This window comes from Chanodichthys erythropterus, chromosome 24 (genome assembly GCF_024489055.1).
Source record: "Chanodichthys erythropterus isolate Z2021 chromosome 24, ASM2448905v1, whole genome shotgun sequence".
Classification (NCBI taxonomy): domain Eukaryota; kingdom Metazoa; phylum Chordata; class Actinopteri; order Cypriniformes; family Xenocyprididae; genus Chanodichthys; species Chanodichthys erythropterus.
The window spans coordinates 27,300,291-27,319,540 of NC_090244.1; the positions used below are offsets into that span (position 1 = coordinate 27,300,291).

Here is a 19,250-nt window from a genome sequence, read left to right on the forward strand (position 1 = left end):
TTATGAGCAGAGCTGATGGCTGCTAAAGCGTTAATCAATGAACTCTTCATTAGACACTGAGGATAGTCAATACCTTCATGAATACAGCTCAACTCTTGATCAAATGAATTGATCATTGCAATTAGGGGTATGGCATTAAATCTGAATTTAGTCACAGATTATCAAATGAAGTAAAAAACAAAACAAAACATTAGTATCTCAACATGTATAAAAAAATGTTTTATTTTTTAATCTAAATTATATTCTGGTGTCTTTGTACCCATCTCAAGTGTCCTGCAAACAGGGTTGCCAGGCTTTCACACACAAAAATCCCCGCCTAAATTGCATTTCAGGGAGGTCCCACGGTAAAAATCGCATTCCGGGGGGTAAAATTCGTGTTTTTTGAGAGGCTCCCTTGGTAAAACCGCGGACTTGGCAACACTGCCTGCAAACATTTGGTTAATATTCAGTCAGATTTTGATCGCAGGTGGAACTGTGGCGCCCTCTAGTGTCAAACACACGGCTCTTACACACATTTTTGAAAAATTGAAGTTGCAACTAAATAAAATAAACATAATGTAAAATCTATTTAAATACACTACCTGCCAAAAGAGTGGACACACTTCCACAATCTAAAAGTGAATGCTTGCATTTAGTTTCTCCCCACATAAAAGATACATTTCTGTTTTCATAAAGTTTTATTCATACTCAACAGAAAACACACCAGGAAATTAGGAAATGTGGGTAAAAGCTCCTAAAGCAGCTGTGACTTTTATTTTGTACAGGGTCATTTCACATGTATTTTACAGTCTTTATTACAAAAGTATTTACACAAATCAGACTATTATTATTCCACTGTAGATTTGAGGCACAAATGAATGAATTGTGTACATAAAGCAATCCAATGCTTCCTTCTGGTTCCCAAGAACATCACAAACTTCAACCAAATTATGTATTATTATCTGAATCAATCCAGTGGATATTAATACATTTTAAGTTTAAGAAATACTGTTGAAAGGTGCATCTGTGCAACCAAAACACATATTCTATATGGACCTGCGGTCATTACGATCACAAAACCAGCTTCAGTAGAGTAAAACAGCAGGAGAGTCTTTGGGAAAGTCGATCAGGAAACAAATAAGAACACAAACGGTCAGTGATTTCATGCATAGAAAAAGACTTTCACATGAAAGATACAAACGTCCATTTGACGCTAAAAATATCTGACAGTAGATTCACAGTGTAAAACATCAGAAACCATTCTGAAGACATACTTCTCTTTTGAGGTTGACAAATGGGATTTATATACGAAAATCAACGTACAGTCGTGTTATTTGAGACGATGGTAATTTAACAGAAGGCAAATGTTTATTAAAAGTCACGTGCTATTACATGAAAAGCTTGTTCACTTCAAACTCAACATGCAAGATTCTGAATTGCTTTGCATTATCCATGCCAAATTATCATGTGAAAATTCATTATGAATGCCATGGGCCCGTAAAAGACAAGCATTAATAGGCATTAGCACGCTGAATAATAAAGGTCTTTAAAACCATTCAAATAAAACGCTGACAACAAAAAGCTACAAAACTGACCTATTGACCATAATTGTGTGCGTCTTGTTTGAATAACCCAATCAAATGGACCTTAGTCAGGGTAGACGCTCCATTTAATCTTAAATCGAACAAAAGAGTTTTATGAAAATGAAAACAGGACATGTTGAACAGTCTTTCCCACAATTAAATACGGCATCTACCCTGACTGAAGGCCACACCAGATTCTCCTTCACTGTAGCACAAAACAGTAGGAAAGGAAACATTTCCTCACTATATAATCACCAGAACAAGTTCAGAATGTGAGATAAATTAAATATAAAGCATGTCTGTTTTGAATGACAACACTATGGGAAGAGAAACAAGGTCATGTGACTAAACGAACGCCTCTTATGATGCACAGATCAATTTGTTGTCACAACAATGCAAGAACAGACACTAGGATCTATGCCATTTTCCTTTTTAATTGTCTTTGGAGACACTAAGAATATGAGACAGCTTAAACTAGATTGTCCCAAATCGACTTAAAGGCAGATTCAAGCGCTAACCAGCAGCAAAATTGTGTGGATCATTGCTGGCCGAAGAAAGAAACTCAAAATTCACAACCCTAGCATGCTGTTTGACGCTTAAGCTCTAGACTGAGTCGACCTGTTAGTATGCAACATCATTTTTGTTAAAATCATCGGATCCGTACAAAGATGTTTAAGAAATGCAGCATTCCAAAATTATTATTTTATTTTATGAGATTTTTTTTTTTTTTTAGTTATGAACATATTTCAAATGATTTTGTCTATGGCAAGACACATGTGCCTTTTACTTTACTTGACACTACCAAAATTTGACTAATTCACTGGTGCGGCAATGGCACCATATATTACTTCAAAGGACAACTGATTGAAATGTTTGATGGGTACATAAATAGTTGCATCTAGCACAAATGTGCATTGATCAGCCCAAAATTCTATGATGGCATGGCAGTCTCATGGACAACCTCATGCTTTTATTTGCTCGGCTCAAAACGGGGAAGGCTCCTGCCTCTGCATGCGTCTCTCAGCTGCGGCCGCCAGTCTTCTGCGCCGCAGGGTCACCGAATCGGAGTCTTCGTCCTCCATGGCGGGCATGGCATCATCATCATTATCAGCGGCAGCAGAAGAAAACAAATCTCCTTCATCTGGTTTTTTGTGAAGATAACGTCTAACAAAGAGAGAATGCGGTGTCATAATAAAACTTAACTGGACCCAAGACAAACTCTTGGGGCATTCCCGTTTATCAAGTTTGAATACTGTAAAGCCAAGTTTTCACGATCTCTGACAAACAGCAGACCAGAAGTCATTCATTTCCAATGGAGAGTGGTATGGGAATTTCGGATCCAATTTTCAGATCCAAAATGAGCATCAGTCACGTCAATATAAACAACTTTTTTTTGCGGTTAGACTGTATGTGATCACCCCGACCTGAGATGAAGTATTCTAACCAGGTGAGTATTACCAATATTTCGCACAAAAAAAAAAAAGAATAATTATGTCTGAAACAGTAAATTTTATAATTATTACACAATTGTTTAGCCCTCGACTAAAGATTTTTCTGGTAGACTAGTAGGGCTGGGCGATTTTTCAGATTTTTTTGGTTATTTCGAATTTAATGTTTTGCCTCGATTTTATTATTTTTTAAATTGAGAAATCATGATTTTGAATAAAAAATAAAAATAAAATTAGATATGTTGACAATACACAATGAAAACCATTAGGAGAAGGAAATGATCCGACCTCATGATGGCGCCGGCGCACCCGTTTAACCGCTCTCATGTGAAGCTCTATGAACGTAGAACCCATCACTAAGTCTTAAGCGGCTGTTCATTCAGTAATGCGTTATTGCGTTATAAAAATGAGACGCAGACAGTGGAATGAGAAAAAAAGGCAATGTTATTAAATGCGAGTTGAACTTTTTTTTAACTTAACCGCCTTGTTTTCAGAATGCCATTTCATAGGTGAGACGCTGCAAAAGACACGAGACAAGAGTGCAACACCCAAACACGTCTGCCAAACATAAAATCAATAGGACAAATAGTGCAGTGGAATGAAAAAACCTGTAAAGAACTACTGTATGTTTGATATTTCATGTTTACATGATGGTGACAGCCTGAAAGCTGCTGTTGTTTTCTGTTTTTACAAAGCATTTGCTGTTAAAAATAGCCTATTACTGGTGTTATTTATTGCTATTACTTTTTGGCTAAGAAATATTTAGCATTTTTCTTATTTTATATTATTTCTGAGTATATAGATAAGTTTGTAATGTGTTTTACAACATTTGCCTTCAAATATATTTAACAAATTGTTTTACATTTACACCATGTTGATCGCTTCTTCTGTGGTCCACTTGGAATGGACCTTTTTTGATTGTTGTTAAGTTAAGTTGACTAGTTAAACAGTATAAATTTTTATTTTTTTTTTTGAATCGAGATTTTATTTTTTTGCCATATCGCCCAGCCCTATCGAATAGTAGTCATTCATTTAACTGATTATTCGACTAATCGCACGAATATATTAGTAAGCCATAAATCACCTATATATAATATAGCCTAATGAGCGCTCAAGCACACGTATAAAGCTTGCCACAGTGCACCGGCAAATGTAATGATTATGAATGTGTTGTGAAAAAAAAAACAAAAAAAAAACGGAAGGAGACAATTTTAATAATTTATTGATAATGTTTTCTGTGTTTTCGGCTGCAGAGATTAAGTGGACGATGCTGACTCGTTGTCTCTGCAGTAGTGGACGCGCATATATGCACATATTACATAATCTGAGAATATTTATGTTCCATTTGAATTTGTCCATTTTAATGTAGACATTTCAAGTTTTCTATAAATATATTTCTCATGTCTGTGAGGCAAGTATAGCCTACGCTGAGTTTCGGTTCATTTTTGTTACGCGCACAAGTTCACTCTCCACACAAGCCTAATAATAGCGCACATTTTTCTAGGACTAGGCTAACATTAGAGTCAGCAGACTTGTAGCTGCTATATTTGAGGTCGATGAATGATAGGCAAATGTTTGGATTTCACCGTTAATAAAAAGAGAGCATGACTTCGCCACTTCCTGTGTAGTTTTTTTTTTTTTTCCTGCGATTAACCGACTAATAAAATCGACCCTTAGGGGGCAGCCCTAGTTCATACATTCATTATTCATTTATGTTATCATGCTGAATTCGCAGAAGGTAACAGCTGCTTCGTGACCAATCTGATAGTCACTAGGGGGGCGAAATGCAAAAATTGAATGCGAATGTCAGAGAAAGTGAAAAAGCGGCGTAACGGTTTCATGCAAATTAGAGCAAAGCAGTATAAGCAGTTCAGCTCAGACGTGTGGAGAAGAAATAGTGAGGCTCACCTGCGAGCTCTTTGGAGTAGTTCCTCCTTCCTCTGCATGAGCATCCTCTGTCTTTCATCTGCAGACTTGGAAAAGCGGCTCCCCCGAACCTCAAAGTCTTCTGGGGCAGTGACCTCTGAACTGCTGCTGGCACCCGCTGACTCCTCCGCAGCAGTGTTTCCCTGTATAGGTGTACGCTCCACAGACTAGAGGAGATACAGGGGAACAGAAACACGCTTTTAAAATAGTAGTGTTTTGTTGTTTGTTTGTTTGTTTCTATATATAAAATGTTTTACTGCCACTTTTACTTTTACTACACAGGCCAGCCTAGAACGACAGGAAAATGGAAGGGGAATGGACCAGGACATGATGAAAAACAACTCCAACACATTAGTTATGAATAGGGCTGCCACGGTAACTGCAATATTGTAATACCGTGCTATTGAGGAGCCAACCGCAAAGAAACGCAAGAACCGCAGCAACCGCGATATTTGCACGTTTTCTTTTTTCGTAAGGTTATACCCTAATTGTTTTACACTTTGTGCATGTGTACTAAATATTAAACAAGTTAGTAATGATAACATAATGTGTACCAAGGTGATTTGTACAGAGGCTCCATAGATTTGCACTTAACACGCCTAAACAGATGAGATATGTGAGAGAGATCGACTGAGCACGTGCGATTACCTGCGTCTGTCCTTCAGGCATGATGTATATTTGTGAAAAAATGGTTGTCATGTCCAAGGATAGCGAAATCTCTGTTCTGAAGTGGCGCTCAAAATTAAAATGATTTCAACAGCTTGTTTTATTACACCCAGTGGTGTAGTTTACTTTATACACAGGTATACGCCGTATACCCACTAGGAAAGGTCAAGGATTTGCGTATACCCGCTTAAAGTTACGTAACCATTCAACAAATCGCAATAATTTTTGTGCTTTGTTGCTTTTGACATGAAACAAAGTCTCATATTTCAAATTCTGCCCATTTTACGACAAAAATACTATTTTGGCGCTCTTTAATGTGGCGTGACAGATCGCTGTAGCGGCTCAGTTTAAGAGAAGCGGCAGCAACTGAACTGCAGTGAACTGATCCCTTCATCCGCTTTAATACCAGTTACAGCACAAAATAAAAATGAATGAACATCTGAAGGTATGTTAAAAGATGCAGTACAACTTACACAAATCTGTATGTCTCATGTAAACACTAATCAGTGTTTCAACCATGGAAAGACATTAAAAACAGCTTGTAAACAATGTCACATAACGTCACATTTACCTCAGGAGAACAAATATTCAGTGAGCATAAACTCATTAGTCAGCTAGAAAAATTAACTCCAGAGGAGTAGCATTTAGCTAAATATATGCACCATATTACATATTAGAATTTTTAATGTTCTTCTTCAGTAGCTTATATAATGCATGTTTGAATAAATCCGTCAAATGACAGCCACCATTTAAATGTTTATAGTTCAAAAAACGAATTGGCGTAGAAATATTTAAGTTAGTAGGTCTATTATAACTATTATTAGTGTACCACCTGATATATAGTCTATCCAAAATAACTCATGCTGAATTGAATTGCAAGCTTGTCAATCAGAATGCATAACTATGATGACAGACTGGCAGGAAATGGTGCAAAACAGAAAACAAAGTCCAAATAGGGTGTTATTGTGACATACTGATAAGTCTCATGTTTCCGTTATTGTTAATAATAGTTGCAACTTGCACTTTTAATGTGCGATGAAAATTGCCAGCTGATAAAACTCATGCTCCAGAGACCATATTCATATAACATCTAAAGCTAAATGTAGATCTTAACTGGCTGAGTTAGATGGTGATTGACACTAAACCTTGCTGCAACCTTGTGGCATAACAATGTAACTGCACTGATTGGCAGCCCATCTAGAACGCGCAGAGATGAGTAGTTCTGCTTATACTGGTGAAATATCAGCAGAAAGTATCTTGCCCAGTCAGATCTGAGGATCAGAACTAACTGTTATACATATAACAATAGCACTACGATCTGATTGGCAGGTTTATGTTGTTATGTGGACCCTTATTTTGACATTCTCTTCTGTTAACTTCACTTCCTGTTTCAATGCTCTATTTAGTTTTGGTTTCATTGGTTAGTGAATTTGACCTTGTTACATAGTAACACACACAGATTATATATATATATATATATATATATATATATATATATATATATATATATATATATATATATATATATATATATATATATGGCGATAATACAGCATATCGTGCTATTGAGCCACTTAAAATTGCCGCAAGAGAAATTCCTTCACCGCGACAGCCCTAGTCATGAAACACGAGCAGAATGAATTTGTGTACATTTTGTGTAAAGCTGTTCGGATGTGAATTTTCAGATTCATGAAAAAAAAAAAAAAAATGGTGTGGTGTGTAAAACATCCAAATGCTTTATGTTCTTTTAGGTAAACAGATGACACTGCACTTTGATAACACTATTTACCATAATAATGTATAATAACAAAATTAATTTACCAGCCAGTAAGCTAAATGTGAAAATTACTCAGAATCTGAAAAAACGTATGTCTCAAAATCATTAACAAACATGTAACTAACGATAAGTATCAAATCTGAGGTTCACAAAGAGTTTGTGATTCTGGAGGATTTTGTTTCTTATTGTCATTTAACAATTTTGAAATGGTGATTGTTTTTCAATTCAGTTTGGTGATGCGAGTAGTGCAGAAATGACTCGCTTCACCTTCAGCAATGTAGAGCAAGATTTCGGGCCAGTGAGATTTCAGCGACCCAGTATGAAAATGCAAACAACATCTCATTTCAGCCACTAATATACACCGTTAGGTAGAGGTGTTACCCTCACCTGTGTTGGGAAAGGCACCTGTATCCTGCCCTCCAGTATGTTATCAGTGGTGACCTCCACAGAGCGCGTGAGCTGCAAATCCTGCAGGATCAGATGATAGGGGACCTGTGGAAACATTTCCTGGATCTGATGGGCCTGCAAAATCCAAGGAAAACCAGGTTTATAACATGGAAACTTGTGGAAAACAGACAAGACTGTTTGTAAACATGTTGGATGCCACCTGAAGGACTCACCATGGCATTGAGCTGAGAGTTGTTGGCATGTGCGATACCCAGGATGTTGGTGGTGTGCATGACCTCCACAGAGAAACTTGGCAGCCAGCTGGCAATGCGGGACCCTGAGGGTGAATGAGCGGAGATTAGGGCTGTGCGATTAATAGTAATTGATTTTCGATTTCAATTTTGACTTACAATGATTATGAAAACAAGATAATCTATGTAAAATGCACGCACATAAGTAAAGTATACTGTGGGCTTCGTATACGCGTCTAAATGGTCAAATAGCCTACCCAAGAAAATGACGAAATGCCATTTTGTCGAGTATCCTCGTAAACACAGTCAATTATGTCTTAAATGAATCTAAACAGCTGAGAAAGAAAACGCATGTGTAACAGTATACTGGATCTGTGCAGCTCTTAAAGTGACAGCAGCCTAATAAATCTGCTGCAATCATTAATGTTAATCAAACAACAAAAGACAAAGATAAAATCACTCACTGCTCTTGAATGAATAAACTAGTTTTAATAAGTTTATATTAGTCTATATTTAATGTATACAGCAGTGTTATTTTACATTTGATCACTTTATTCAATTTCTGTTGTAGGCTATTGCTAATCTGAATACACTTAGTACATCTTCCTGAAAAACCTAAAGCACTGTTTATTTCATTTGTATTTTTGTTCTGTTGTATTTATTTGTCGGTTTTGTTTGCAATTAGTTTATTTGTTCTTATTGTATTGCTGACTGTTTGCTTGTCTTCTATAACTGTTTTGAGGACTTTTTACTTACATTAGTTACCCTAGTATTAGTTTTGGTTACACTTTATTTTACAGTGCATAGTTACATTGTAATTACTCAAATAAGTACTAAGTACTATTAATTAACTACATGTCCTTACTATAGAGCTATAGTAGGGTTAGTTACTTGTAATTATGCATAATTTACTGTTATTACTATAGTAAGTACATGTAGTAACGTGTAACTACGGCACTGTAAAATAAAGTGTTACCTTAGTTTTTGATGAAGTATGAATAATTGTGAAATTTCACAAACTAAAACTACTCACATCATGAAACAAGACTTTAATCATATCGCCCTCTAATAATTGTATTAAATAATTGTGATTTCAATTTTACCAAAATAATCATGATTATGATTTTTGCCAGGGGTCACTAGTATGAGCTGAAGAAAGTGCTTCCATCCACATCCATCCATCATAAACATACTCCACACGGCTCCGGGGGTTAATAAAGGCCTTCTGCGAAGCCGTGCCCATGTGGTTGATGCCGAATGTCACTTAGCAGAAATACATAATCATGTTTCGCTTGGTCTGCTCAAAGTCACACTGGATTTTCTCCTCAGCGTACGGTTCAGAGGTCCATCCATCAAATATATAGGCTGTGTACAGGGCTTTTTAAAAATGGTGGGTGCTTTTGTTTCGTTTGCGTTTGACATTTCAGAGTACACCGCCGTCACTGGTAGCTCCTTTTTATACTGGGTTAGACCTTTTACATTCTGAAGTGGTCGTGATTTGCTTCTCACAACGTGACATGCTCATAACACACCTCTTAAACACACAGCATAATGAAAGCGGATATTTTTCCTTGTAATCACGCCTTTGAACACTTACGAAATCGTGGCATCTGTAATCGTAATCGCGATTAGAAAGTCGATTCATTGTGCAGCCCTACTTTATATCACTTTTTATATCAGTAACACTTTACAATAAGATTCATTAGTTAACCTTTAGTTAACCATGAAAAGTACATTTGTTACTGTATTTAATAATCTTCGTTAACATTAGTTAATGAAAATACAGTTGTTCATTGTTTGTTCATGTTAGTTCACAGTGCATTAACTAATGATAACAAGATTTTAATAATTTATTAATAAATTATGAAATTAACATTAACAAAGATTAATAAATGCTGTATAAGTGCAGTTCATTATTAGTTCATGTTAGTTTACAAGTTTACAATAAGGTTCATTAGTTAGTGTTACCATTTTTCTTAAGAGTATTTGTTTCAGAGGTCTCTTCAAATTATCAATGATATGATAAAAACGGGTCATATTCGTCAGTGAATGAAGGCTGATTTTTTTTTTCAGTGAACTATCCATTTAAACAGCCTTTTTTTTTTATAAGACTTGAGTATGTAAATCTACTCTGCTATGATTGGCTAACCTTTGTTCATTGTTGTTTATCGGGGCAGATCAACTTACTCAATACTGAGCAGGCATTACACAAGTTAATGATAGGAATATGATAGATGATAAGCTTATGGCAGTGAACGAGTCATTTCTACAGCTTACTTTCAGTAAATGGTCTGGATTCAGCATGAATATGTAAGGCCTCACCATCAAAGTGGAAGAAGTGATTATGCTGGTTGAGGTGTGCTCGGGCCTCTGTTCCTGGCACAGCAGCTATGTTATCATCCAGCGGCTCCCTCTGTCCCTCCTCTCGCTCTCTCCCGCCTTCATTGATGTTCAGTGACATACGGCACGTGGGACAGGAAGTGTCCTGCTCCAGCCAAGAGCGCAGACAGGAACTGGACATAAACAATAAATAGTCATATTAACAACGTTTCAATTATTAGAACACTAGAGTGCTGACAACACCTGGTTATTGCTCACTTATGGAAAAGATGTCCACATGGCAGCTTGCGTGCTGTAGTCATTGAATCCCAGCAGATGGCACAATCGTCGTTATTAGCCATCAGCTCTTCAGGCGTTGCCACAGCAAACCTGCACACAAGGAGAGGTGTTCATGTCAACACACAAGGTCTGGTTTTCATCAGCTAATGCAGCAGTCTGACCACTTCTGATTCATAACACACACTGAATAACATTCAAATACGATGCACACTATTTACTGTGTTAATGTTGTATTGCAAAACATTTGTGCTGTTATTGAGGTGCATACGGGTACAGGTAGGGACAGGTTTGGTGGCATGGGTAGGTTTGAGGGTGGGGTAAGGTGTGAGGGAAGAGTACAGTGAAAATATAGAAAAATACAGTAAAACAGTTATATTTTAAAATTAAAACGGTTTTCTATGTGAATGTATTGTAAAATGTAATACATTCCTGTGAACGAAGCTGAATTTTCAGCATCCTTAATCCAGTGTCAGATGATCCTTCAGAAATCATTCCAATATGCTGATTTCTTCTTATTATTAATGTTGAAGACAGTTTTTGTTGCTTACTTTTTTTGTGGAAACAATAATATAATTTTTCCCTTAGGATTATTTGAGAAATATAAAGTTAACAATAACAAATTATTTGAAATATTTTTTTTGTAAGAATGTAAAGGTTTTTATTGGTACTTTTGATCAATTTAATGTGTCCTTGGTGAATAAAAGTAATAATATCTTAAAAAATAAATAAAAAAGAATTCTTACTGATCCCACACTTTTGATTTTTTAATTAAATTTAATTATTGCTGTTGTTATTAACACATAATTATGTATTCAATTAGAATAACAATTAAAAATATATTTTTTTTAATGGTTATTTATTAGAGATGCACCAATGCTAAATTTCTCTGTCGATACCGATAGCCAATTATTCAGAATGATATCAGCCGATAGTTTAAATTTTAATGTTAAACAAAATCTCTCCCAAATAATGCTGCAAACTATACAGAAAACCCTTCCATTTGGTAAACTATAATATTATAGGTTACAATTAATGACAGAGTATTATATTCAGCTGCTATTTATTTTCAGACATAATAAATAACCTAAAATAAAAATGAAATGTCTACAACTCAGCTGCACATAAGGTAGTTTTCATAAGCACTTGTCTTCATGGTAAATTTATTCAAACATAATGAACAGTAAATAATATCCTCCCTATATATATATTGTTCACAGTTCCTTAGCTATATTATATATTTATATATATATATATATATATATGGGAACTGTGAACATTTATTTATTTACATCTCTATTATTTATTTACAATGACATTTACAATTTATTTGTGTGTGTGGGGGGGCGGGATGGGGTGATGGGTGTTAGCTGTCATTAAAACCATTTTACAACACAAATAATCTTAAACGGTCCTCCACAAGGCTTTGTTTTATTTTTATGCAAAATATAATTTTATTCTTTTTTCTTTCTCCTTTTTTTTAGATTTTGTGAGATTCTGGTTACAAAAAGCAATATTAATGTAATCAAGCAGTCATTTAGCAAACTCATTAAAGGTAAAATCTCGATTCAAGGACACAACGGTGATAGCTCATGCAACCTTCTGGTTACCAGCGCGAAGCTTTGCCCATAATGCCACAAGTTACCTACTTTAGCATCTTTACTTAGATGTTGTGCAATATATTTCAAAGCCTGTAGAAATGCATTTTTAATTAGCAATTATAAAAGCATGACGCTCCTCACCTGGATTCCATATTGTCAATAACACGCAAGTAGTTTTTGTGGCGGCGAATTCTTCTCTGCACCTCATGGAAGAGATAACGCAGCTGCATAAAGATCACAAGACTAGCCATGGACAACCAGATGTTTCCAAAGAGCTGTGAGGGAGTGAAAAACAAGAATACATGATCATAAAGGTACTTTAAAATATTCAAATCTCTCATCTGAAGATCAAACACAGACGTGAGAAGAGAAATAAACCATGAACGCCACTGGTATTTACTTGGGGAAGTCTGCGAATGACGTACATCTGACAGGCCGCAAAAACATGTCAAAACAAGGACATAATTGCAAGCAGCTTCTGACTGATCAGAGAACATTATATTATACAGTCTCAGGACTCTAATAAGAGTCCAATCAGACCACATTTATCAATCACTATGAGCCAGTCACATGACTGTTACACAGCGATGACCGCTCGTTCTTGTCAGTCAGTAACCCTGTTTGCCCATTCAGTAGAGTCTGTCTCACCAGCATATGGATGTGATGCATCAGGTCCAGGCAGAGGATGGCTAACTCCATGATGAAGTCAGTGTAGTAGATGTATGAGCTCTTGTTCTCCCAGGTGCCCTCGTGGTTCAGGTCCCACAGGTGAATGGAGTACCTGCAGATAACAGATCAAAACATTCAGGATCACGCTTCTGCTACCTAACATTGAGAAAAGCTGACGGCTTCCTTAACAGAGCACACACCTTATGATGACGTGTCCTGTGCGTACCGTCACCAGCAAACACTGCAAGACAGGAGACAAGGCTTGGGGTTATTTCAAGTCACCATAATATTATATGGACAATTCTTGTTTTTATGGCATATTGCAGTATTTATTTTAAATGATTTACGTGCACATTATTATTGTTTTTTTAATTAATGTGTCCTTGTAATCTTTACTCAAATCGATCACCGGACATGTTATTTACCAATAGCAAACCACAACCATCCAATCAATTCAAAATCAAAACAAAATCAAGTCTCACCCTACATTTTTTCTTGTTTGAAAAGCCATTTCGGTTGAATATATGTTGAAATTCATGCCGAATTTCAGAATATATTTGTAATGTGTAACATCAGGGGACAACCAACAAAGAGGAAATTTACACTTCACAGTCTCTACAAAGGTTTTTAAAGCATTCTTACCTCAGCTGCCATGAAAGCGACGGTGTGCATGCCATGAAGATGTCCGACTAGAGCGCAGAGCACTGCTAGACCACCACAGCACGTCAAAACAGAGACCAGCAGAGCCAAGACTCGCACATGACTGCTCATCGGAGTAGTGGGAGAAAACGAGAGCTGACAGAAAGAAATAACACAATATATACATTAGTCAGAAAGAAAGAAGTGAAGGAAGTAGGGAATGATGGAGGAATGAGAAAAGGATGGAGAGAAGCGAGTACAAACAGTAGAAAGGAAATGAGGGTGGAGGAAGGAAGTAAGGAAGCAAGGAAGCAAGGAAAGGGAAAAAGAATGAAAGGAAGAGTGGAGGAAGGGGAGAGGGAACAAAACAAGAAAAAAAGAAGGCAAATACGGAAGAAAGTAAGGAAGGTGGGGAGTAAATTGGAATGTAAACAGCAGTGGAGAGAAAATAAGGAGGTAAAGGTAAATAACTATGCAAAGAAGGAAAGAGGGAAGGAAGGAAGGGAAAAAGGGGAAATAAGGAAGTAAGGGAATTAATAATTATGTAAAAAGTAAGGAAGTAAGGAAGCATGAAAGAAGCAAGGAAGGAAGGAAGGGATGATAAAAGTGAAATAAGGAAACAAAGGAAGCAAGACATGAAGTAAATAAGAGCAGAGGAAGAAGATAAGGAAGAAAAAAGGCAGGAAGGAAGAAAAAGGGGAATAAGGAAGAAAGTAAGGTAGGTATGGAGTAAATAGGAATGTAAAAGGAGGGAAATGTGAAGGAATGAAGGAAGGAAAGTTGTAAGAAACGGAAACATAAGTGAAATAAGAAAGAAACAAAGGAAGGGCAGATATTAATTAAGCAAGGAAGGAAGTAAAAAGAACAGAGGAAGGAGACAAGGAAAGAAGAAAGGATGAAGTAAATAAGAACAGGAAGGAAGCAAGGAAGGAAGGAAGGAAGGAAGGAAGGAAGGAAGGAAGGAAGGAAGGAAGGAAGGAAGGAAGGAAGGAAGGAAGGAAGGAAGGAAGGAAGGAAGGGAAATAAGGAAGGAAGGAAGGAAGGAAGGAAGGGAAAAAAGGGAAATAAGGAAGTAAGGGAATTAATAATTATGTAAAAAGTAAGGAAGTAAGGAAGCATGAAAGAAGCAAGGAAGGAAGGAAGGAAGGAAGGAAGGAAGGAAGGAAGGAAGGAAGGAAGGAAGGAAGGAAGGAAGGAAGGAAGGAAGGAAGGAAGGAAGGAAGGAAGGAAGGAAGGAAAAGTTGAGTAAGGAAGGAAGGTAGGTATGGAGTAAATAAGAATGTAAAAGGAAGGAAACATGAAGGAATGAGGGAATAAAAGGAGGAAGAAAGGGAAAATAAGTGAAAGAAAAAAGAAAGAAAGAAAGAAAGAAAGAAAGAAAGAAAGAAAGAAAGAAAGAAAGAAAGAAAGAAAGAAAGAAAGAAAGAAAATGAAGGAAGCAAGGAAGGGAGTAGATAAGAGCAGAGGAAGGAGGGAAGGAAACAAAGGAAGCAAGAAAGTGATTAAGAGTGGAGGAAAGAAGAAAGGGAAATAAGGAATAAAGTAAGGAAAGTAGGGAGTAAATATGAATATAAAAGAATAATAATAATAATAATAATAATAATAATAATAAAAAATAAATAAATAAATATATATATATATATATAAATAAAAGAGAAGGAGGAAAGGAAGCAAGGAAGTAAGAAAGGAATCCAGCAAGGAAAAAACATAGGAATGTAATTAACCCAATTAATATTTACATCCAATAAAAATATGCATAAATGTCTTAACCATACTCAGATTCTCCAACAAGTATCTTATCATTTCAGAGTGACTTTTCTTTTGGATTATACTGACAGTTAAAGCAAATGTTTTTCAGAAGAGGAACTGATCAAATGATGTAAAGTGAACGACTGCAGAAACAGTCTTTCTGAATAAACTAGTCTAGTAGTACCACTGGAAACATGAACATTAGTGGTGAAGTCGTTTTGCTCACATATTCAAAGCGGTCTTTGCAGAGCTGCACCATCAGATGAAGGAAGATGAGCAGGGAGAACCACAAACACCACAGCACCACCTCCTCCACCCGCTGCACATTCAGCACGCCGAAGATGAAGATGAACTTGTAGAAGATGAAGTTCCAGAACTTATCTTTCAGATGCTGCTCAGACAGAGAAGAGCACACAAACAGACAGACATCAGAAGATAATCATATCCGTTCCAGTGGAACACAACACTGAGATCTGCAACACACACGCTATTATTCAAACACTTTTATAATCTACAGGAACCTATTAAAACATACACTACTGTTTTTGAGGTCTTATTCTCACTGAGGCTGGATTTATTTGATTAAAAACAGTAAAAATAGTAATATAATAGTAATCTTTTTTATTTTTATAAATTTTCAAATTTAATTTCTTCTGGTGAATTTTCAGCATCGTTACTCCAGTCTTCAGTGTCACATGATCCTTCAGAAATCATTCTAATATGATTATTTGATGCTTGAGAAACATTTATGATTATTATCAGTGTTGCTGCCTAAATTTTTTTTTTTCGTGGAAATTCATGAAAGAGATTTGCTGATGAATAGAAAGTTCAAAAGAACAGCATTTATATGAAACAGACATGTTTTGTAACATTATACATGTCTTAACTGTCACTGTTTTAGGGCTGTCAAACGATTAATCACATACAAAATAAAAGTTTGAGTTTGTATAATATATGTGTGAGTAATGTGTGTAATTAATATGTATATATATATATATATATATATATATATACACACACACAAATTAATGTATATATTTAAGATAAACATGTTATTTATGTACAAAAAATGTATTTATATATAATATAAATTATATAAAAATATAAATAAATACATATATTTGTAAATATTTCTCAAATATATACATGGATGTGTTTGTATTTATATATACATAATAATTACACACAGTACATATATTAGGCAAACTCAAACTTTTATTTTTTATGCGATTAATCGTGATTAATCGTTTGACAGCCCTACACTTTTGATCAATTTAATGTAACCTTGCTGAATAAAAGTATTAATTTCTTCTTCTGTCTGACCTCAACTTTTTGAACAGTCATGTATTTCTTTTTTTGGCTTATTAGATTATAGTCATCTGCCAGTAATTATACCACTGATTTGAATTATCTTCCTCTTTTCAGTTTTCAAGATCAACCAACAACAGCCTATATATAAAAATAATGTTAAAAAAAGAAAGAAAAGAAAAAAGCAGAACCATGATATGACCAAACTGACAATATTTTTAATCTGCATTATGTATCTATATGGAACTAACAATAGAATTAAAAGGGTTAGTTCACCCATAAATCAAATTTCTGTCATTAATTACTCTCATGTCGTTCTATAGCCGTAAGACCTTCGTTCATCTTCAGAACACAGATATTTGTTTATTATTTTGTTTATTATCTTATTACATAAGATATTTTTGATGAAATCCGAGAGGTTTTTATCTCCCATAAAAAACAACAAAATTCATTCAGTGACCAGAAAAGTAGTAAAGACAACGTTAAAACAGTTCATGTGACTACAGAGGTTCAACTTTAATATTATAAAGTGACGAGAATACTTTTTGTGCGCCAAAAATAACAAAATAGCGACTTTATTCAACAATGTTTAGTGATGGACAATTTCAAAACACTGCTTCATGAAGCTTTGAAGCTTTACGAAACTTTTGTTTCGAATAAGTGGTTCGGATTGCGTATCAAACTGGCAAAATCAGGTGAATTATTGGTTTGGTGCTCCAAACCACTGATTCAAAACAAATAATTTGTAAAGCTTCATGAAGCGGTGTTTTGAAATCACCCATCACTAGATATTGTGGAAGAAAGTCGCTATTTTGTTATTTTTGGCGCACAAAAAGTTTTCTCGTCGCTTCATAACATTAAGGTTGATCCACTGTAGTCACATGAACTGATTTAAATATGTCTTTAGTAGCCTTATGGGTATTGAAAAAGGGAGTGTTATTGCTGGCGACGCAGGCCTCACTGAGCCATCGGATTTCATCAAAAAATATCTTCATTTGTTTTCCGAAGATGAATGAAGGTCTTACGGGTGTGGAACGACATGAGGGTGAGAAATGAATGACAGAATTTTCAGACTTTTCTCATATTAACATGTTGCAGCAAAGACTGACTGTATTTTATTGCCTAATGCAGATGGATGGATTATGGTTTCATGTTCATGGTTTCTCCTACCTGTTTCTCGCTGACTCTCAGCGGTCCGAACACAATGCACTGGATCACTTTAGCTATCAGCATGAGGATGCAGCAGGCTGTGTTCACCATCACCTGTGGGGAAATGAGAGCTTCTTTAAAAAACAAAATCATCAATCAACACATGTGGGTTTTGAACACTCCAACTTTCACATACCCAGACAAAGAGAGTGTCCGTGATGAGATACAGGAGCACACTGGTGGCCATGTTCCCAAAGTTCTCCAGCTGGTCCAGCTTGATTTCCTCATCGGGTCCGCTGTGGGAGTCTTCTGTCAGTGCAGACGAGTACTCTGAGTCTCTGACTGTGGTGTAGGCACTCAATATGGTCCCAGCCAGCAGAACTGTGCTCAGGGCTGTGTACGTCTGTAAACTGGGCCAGGGGAAGCGCTCCAGAAACAGCAGAGGCATCCTGACTGCTCCTCAGCTAAGACTGTAGGGTTATGTGTCCCAATGAAAACAGCTTTCCTCTTCTGAATCTGTTCTACGAATCCCAGTCTGCTTCTTAGGAGTCCAGAAGAAACCAATGTCCTTTTACAGATGACAACAAGTCCTTCACAATCAAATTTAAACTGCTCTTGAACACAAATAACTATAATGATTTAGAAATGTGTTTATATGAATACAGTCACTGCTCTAGTGTGTCAGCTCTTGCAGACAGAAAGGACACGTACACACAACATGCACGAGACTCTAAACTTATTTTTTAAAAGATAATATATCGTTATATATTATATCTAAACCCCGTTCCGGCGAATAAAATGGCAAATGTTTATAATTCGCAAAAGATGTTTATATTTACAGAACAGTTGATTATTTTACAACATTAGCATGGAAGCTAATCTGCTTCAGCTACGTAATGATTCAAACAAGACAAACAGTTTAATAAACTCATTAGACGGTCTTTAAATCGGACCCATGAGGCTCGACGATCTGTCTGACATCTGTTAGCTTTAAATATAACTGTGAAATGTCATGTTTAGATCTGTTTTTCTGGCTGTTTCTGGCAGTTTCTATGCCTCATACCTGTTTCCGCTGCCTTGACGTCACCCTGTGGACTTCCGGTGATTATGGATAGGCGGGGCTTTCCCATGTAAACAAATATGAAATATTTAAATAGCACTAAAAGCCAACAAAACATTATCCAAGAATAATGGATAATAAGCCAAAAATAGCTTATTATTGTTATTATAATCAGTTATTGGTTCTAAAATATCACTTGTTTGTTTACCTCACACAAACTCGTTATAAAACACTATACAGGGCTGAATTAATGTATACAACATTTTAACATCTTTATATTTTAATATTATAATTTAATTTGTAATTTATTAATCGTATTTTTTTTTTAAAAAAAAGAAAGAAAAGTATTTTACTTTCATTTTAAGTATTTTTAAACCTTTAAAGAAAAGGCAATTTTATAGGCTACCAATTAATATTATTTACAGTTTCAAAGCAAATTTCT

At 35.8% G+C, this 19,250-nt stretch overlaps 1 protein-coding gene across 2 annotated transcripts; it reads right to left on the minus strand.

The window, feature by feature from the left end:
• Positions 1-680: 680 nt before the first annotated feature.
• amfra (autocrine motility factor receptor a) lies at positions 681-18,842 on the minus strand. Of its 2 annotated transcripts, none has more exons than XM_067379929.1 (14): positions 18,812-18,842; positions 17,945-18,316; positions 17,770-17,862; positions 15,518-15,682; positions 13,546-13,698; positions 13,104-13,144; positions 12,883-13,015; positions 12,376-12,509; positions 10,616-10,726; positions 10,340-10,530; positions 8,000-8,103; positions 7,767-7,901; positions 4,919-5,103; positions 681-2,726 (listed from the first exon to the last, which is right to left on the minus strand). In XM_067379929.1, the coding sequence occupies exons 2-14, from the start codon at positions 18,194-18,196 to the stop codon at positions 2,546-2,548; spliced, it is 1,878 nt and encodes a 625-aa protein (XP_067236030.1). In that variant the 5' UTR covers positions 18,197-18,316; positions 18,812-18,842; the 3' UTR covers positions 681-2,545. The 2 variants fall into 2 exon arrangements, with proteins under 2 accessions (XP_067236030.1, XP_067236031.1); XM_067379930.1 differs by having other exon boundaries at positions 17,945-18,289; positions 18,812-18,830.
• Positions 18,843-19,250: the final 408 nt, after the last annotated feature.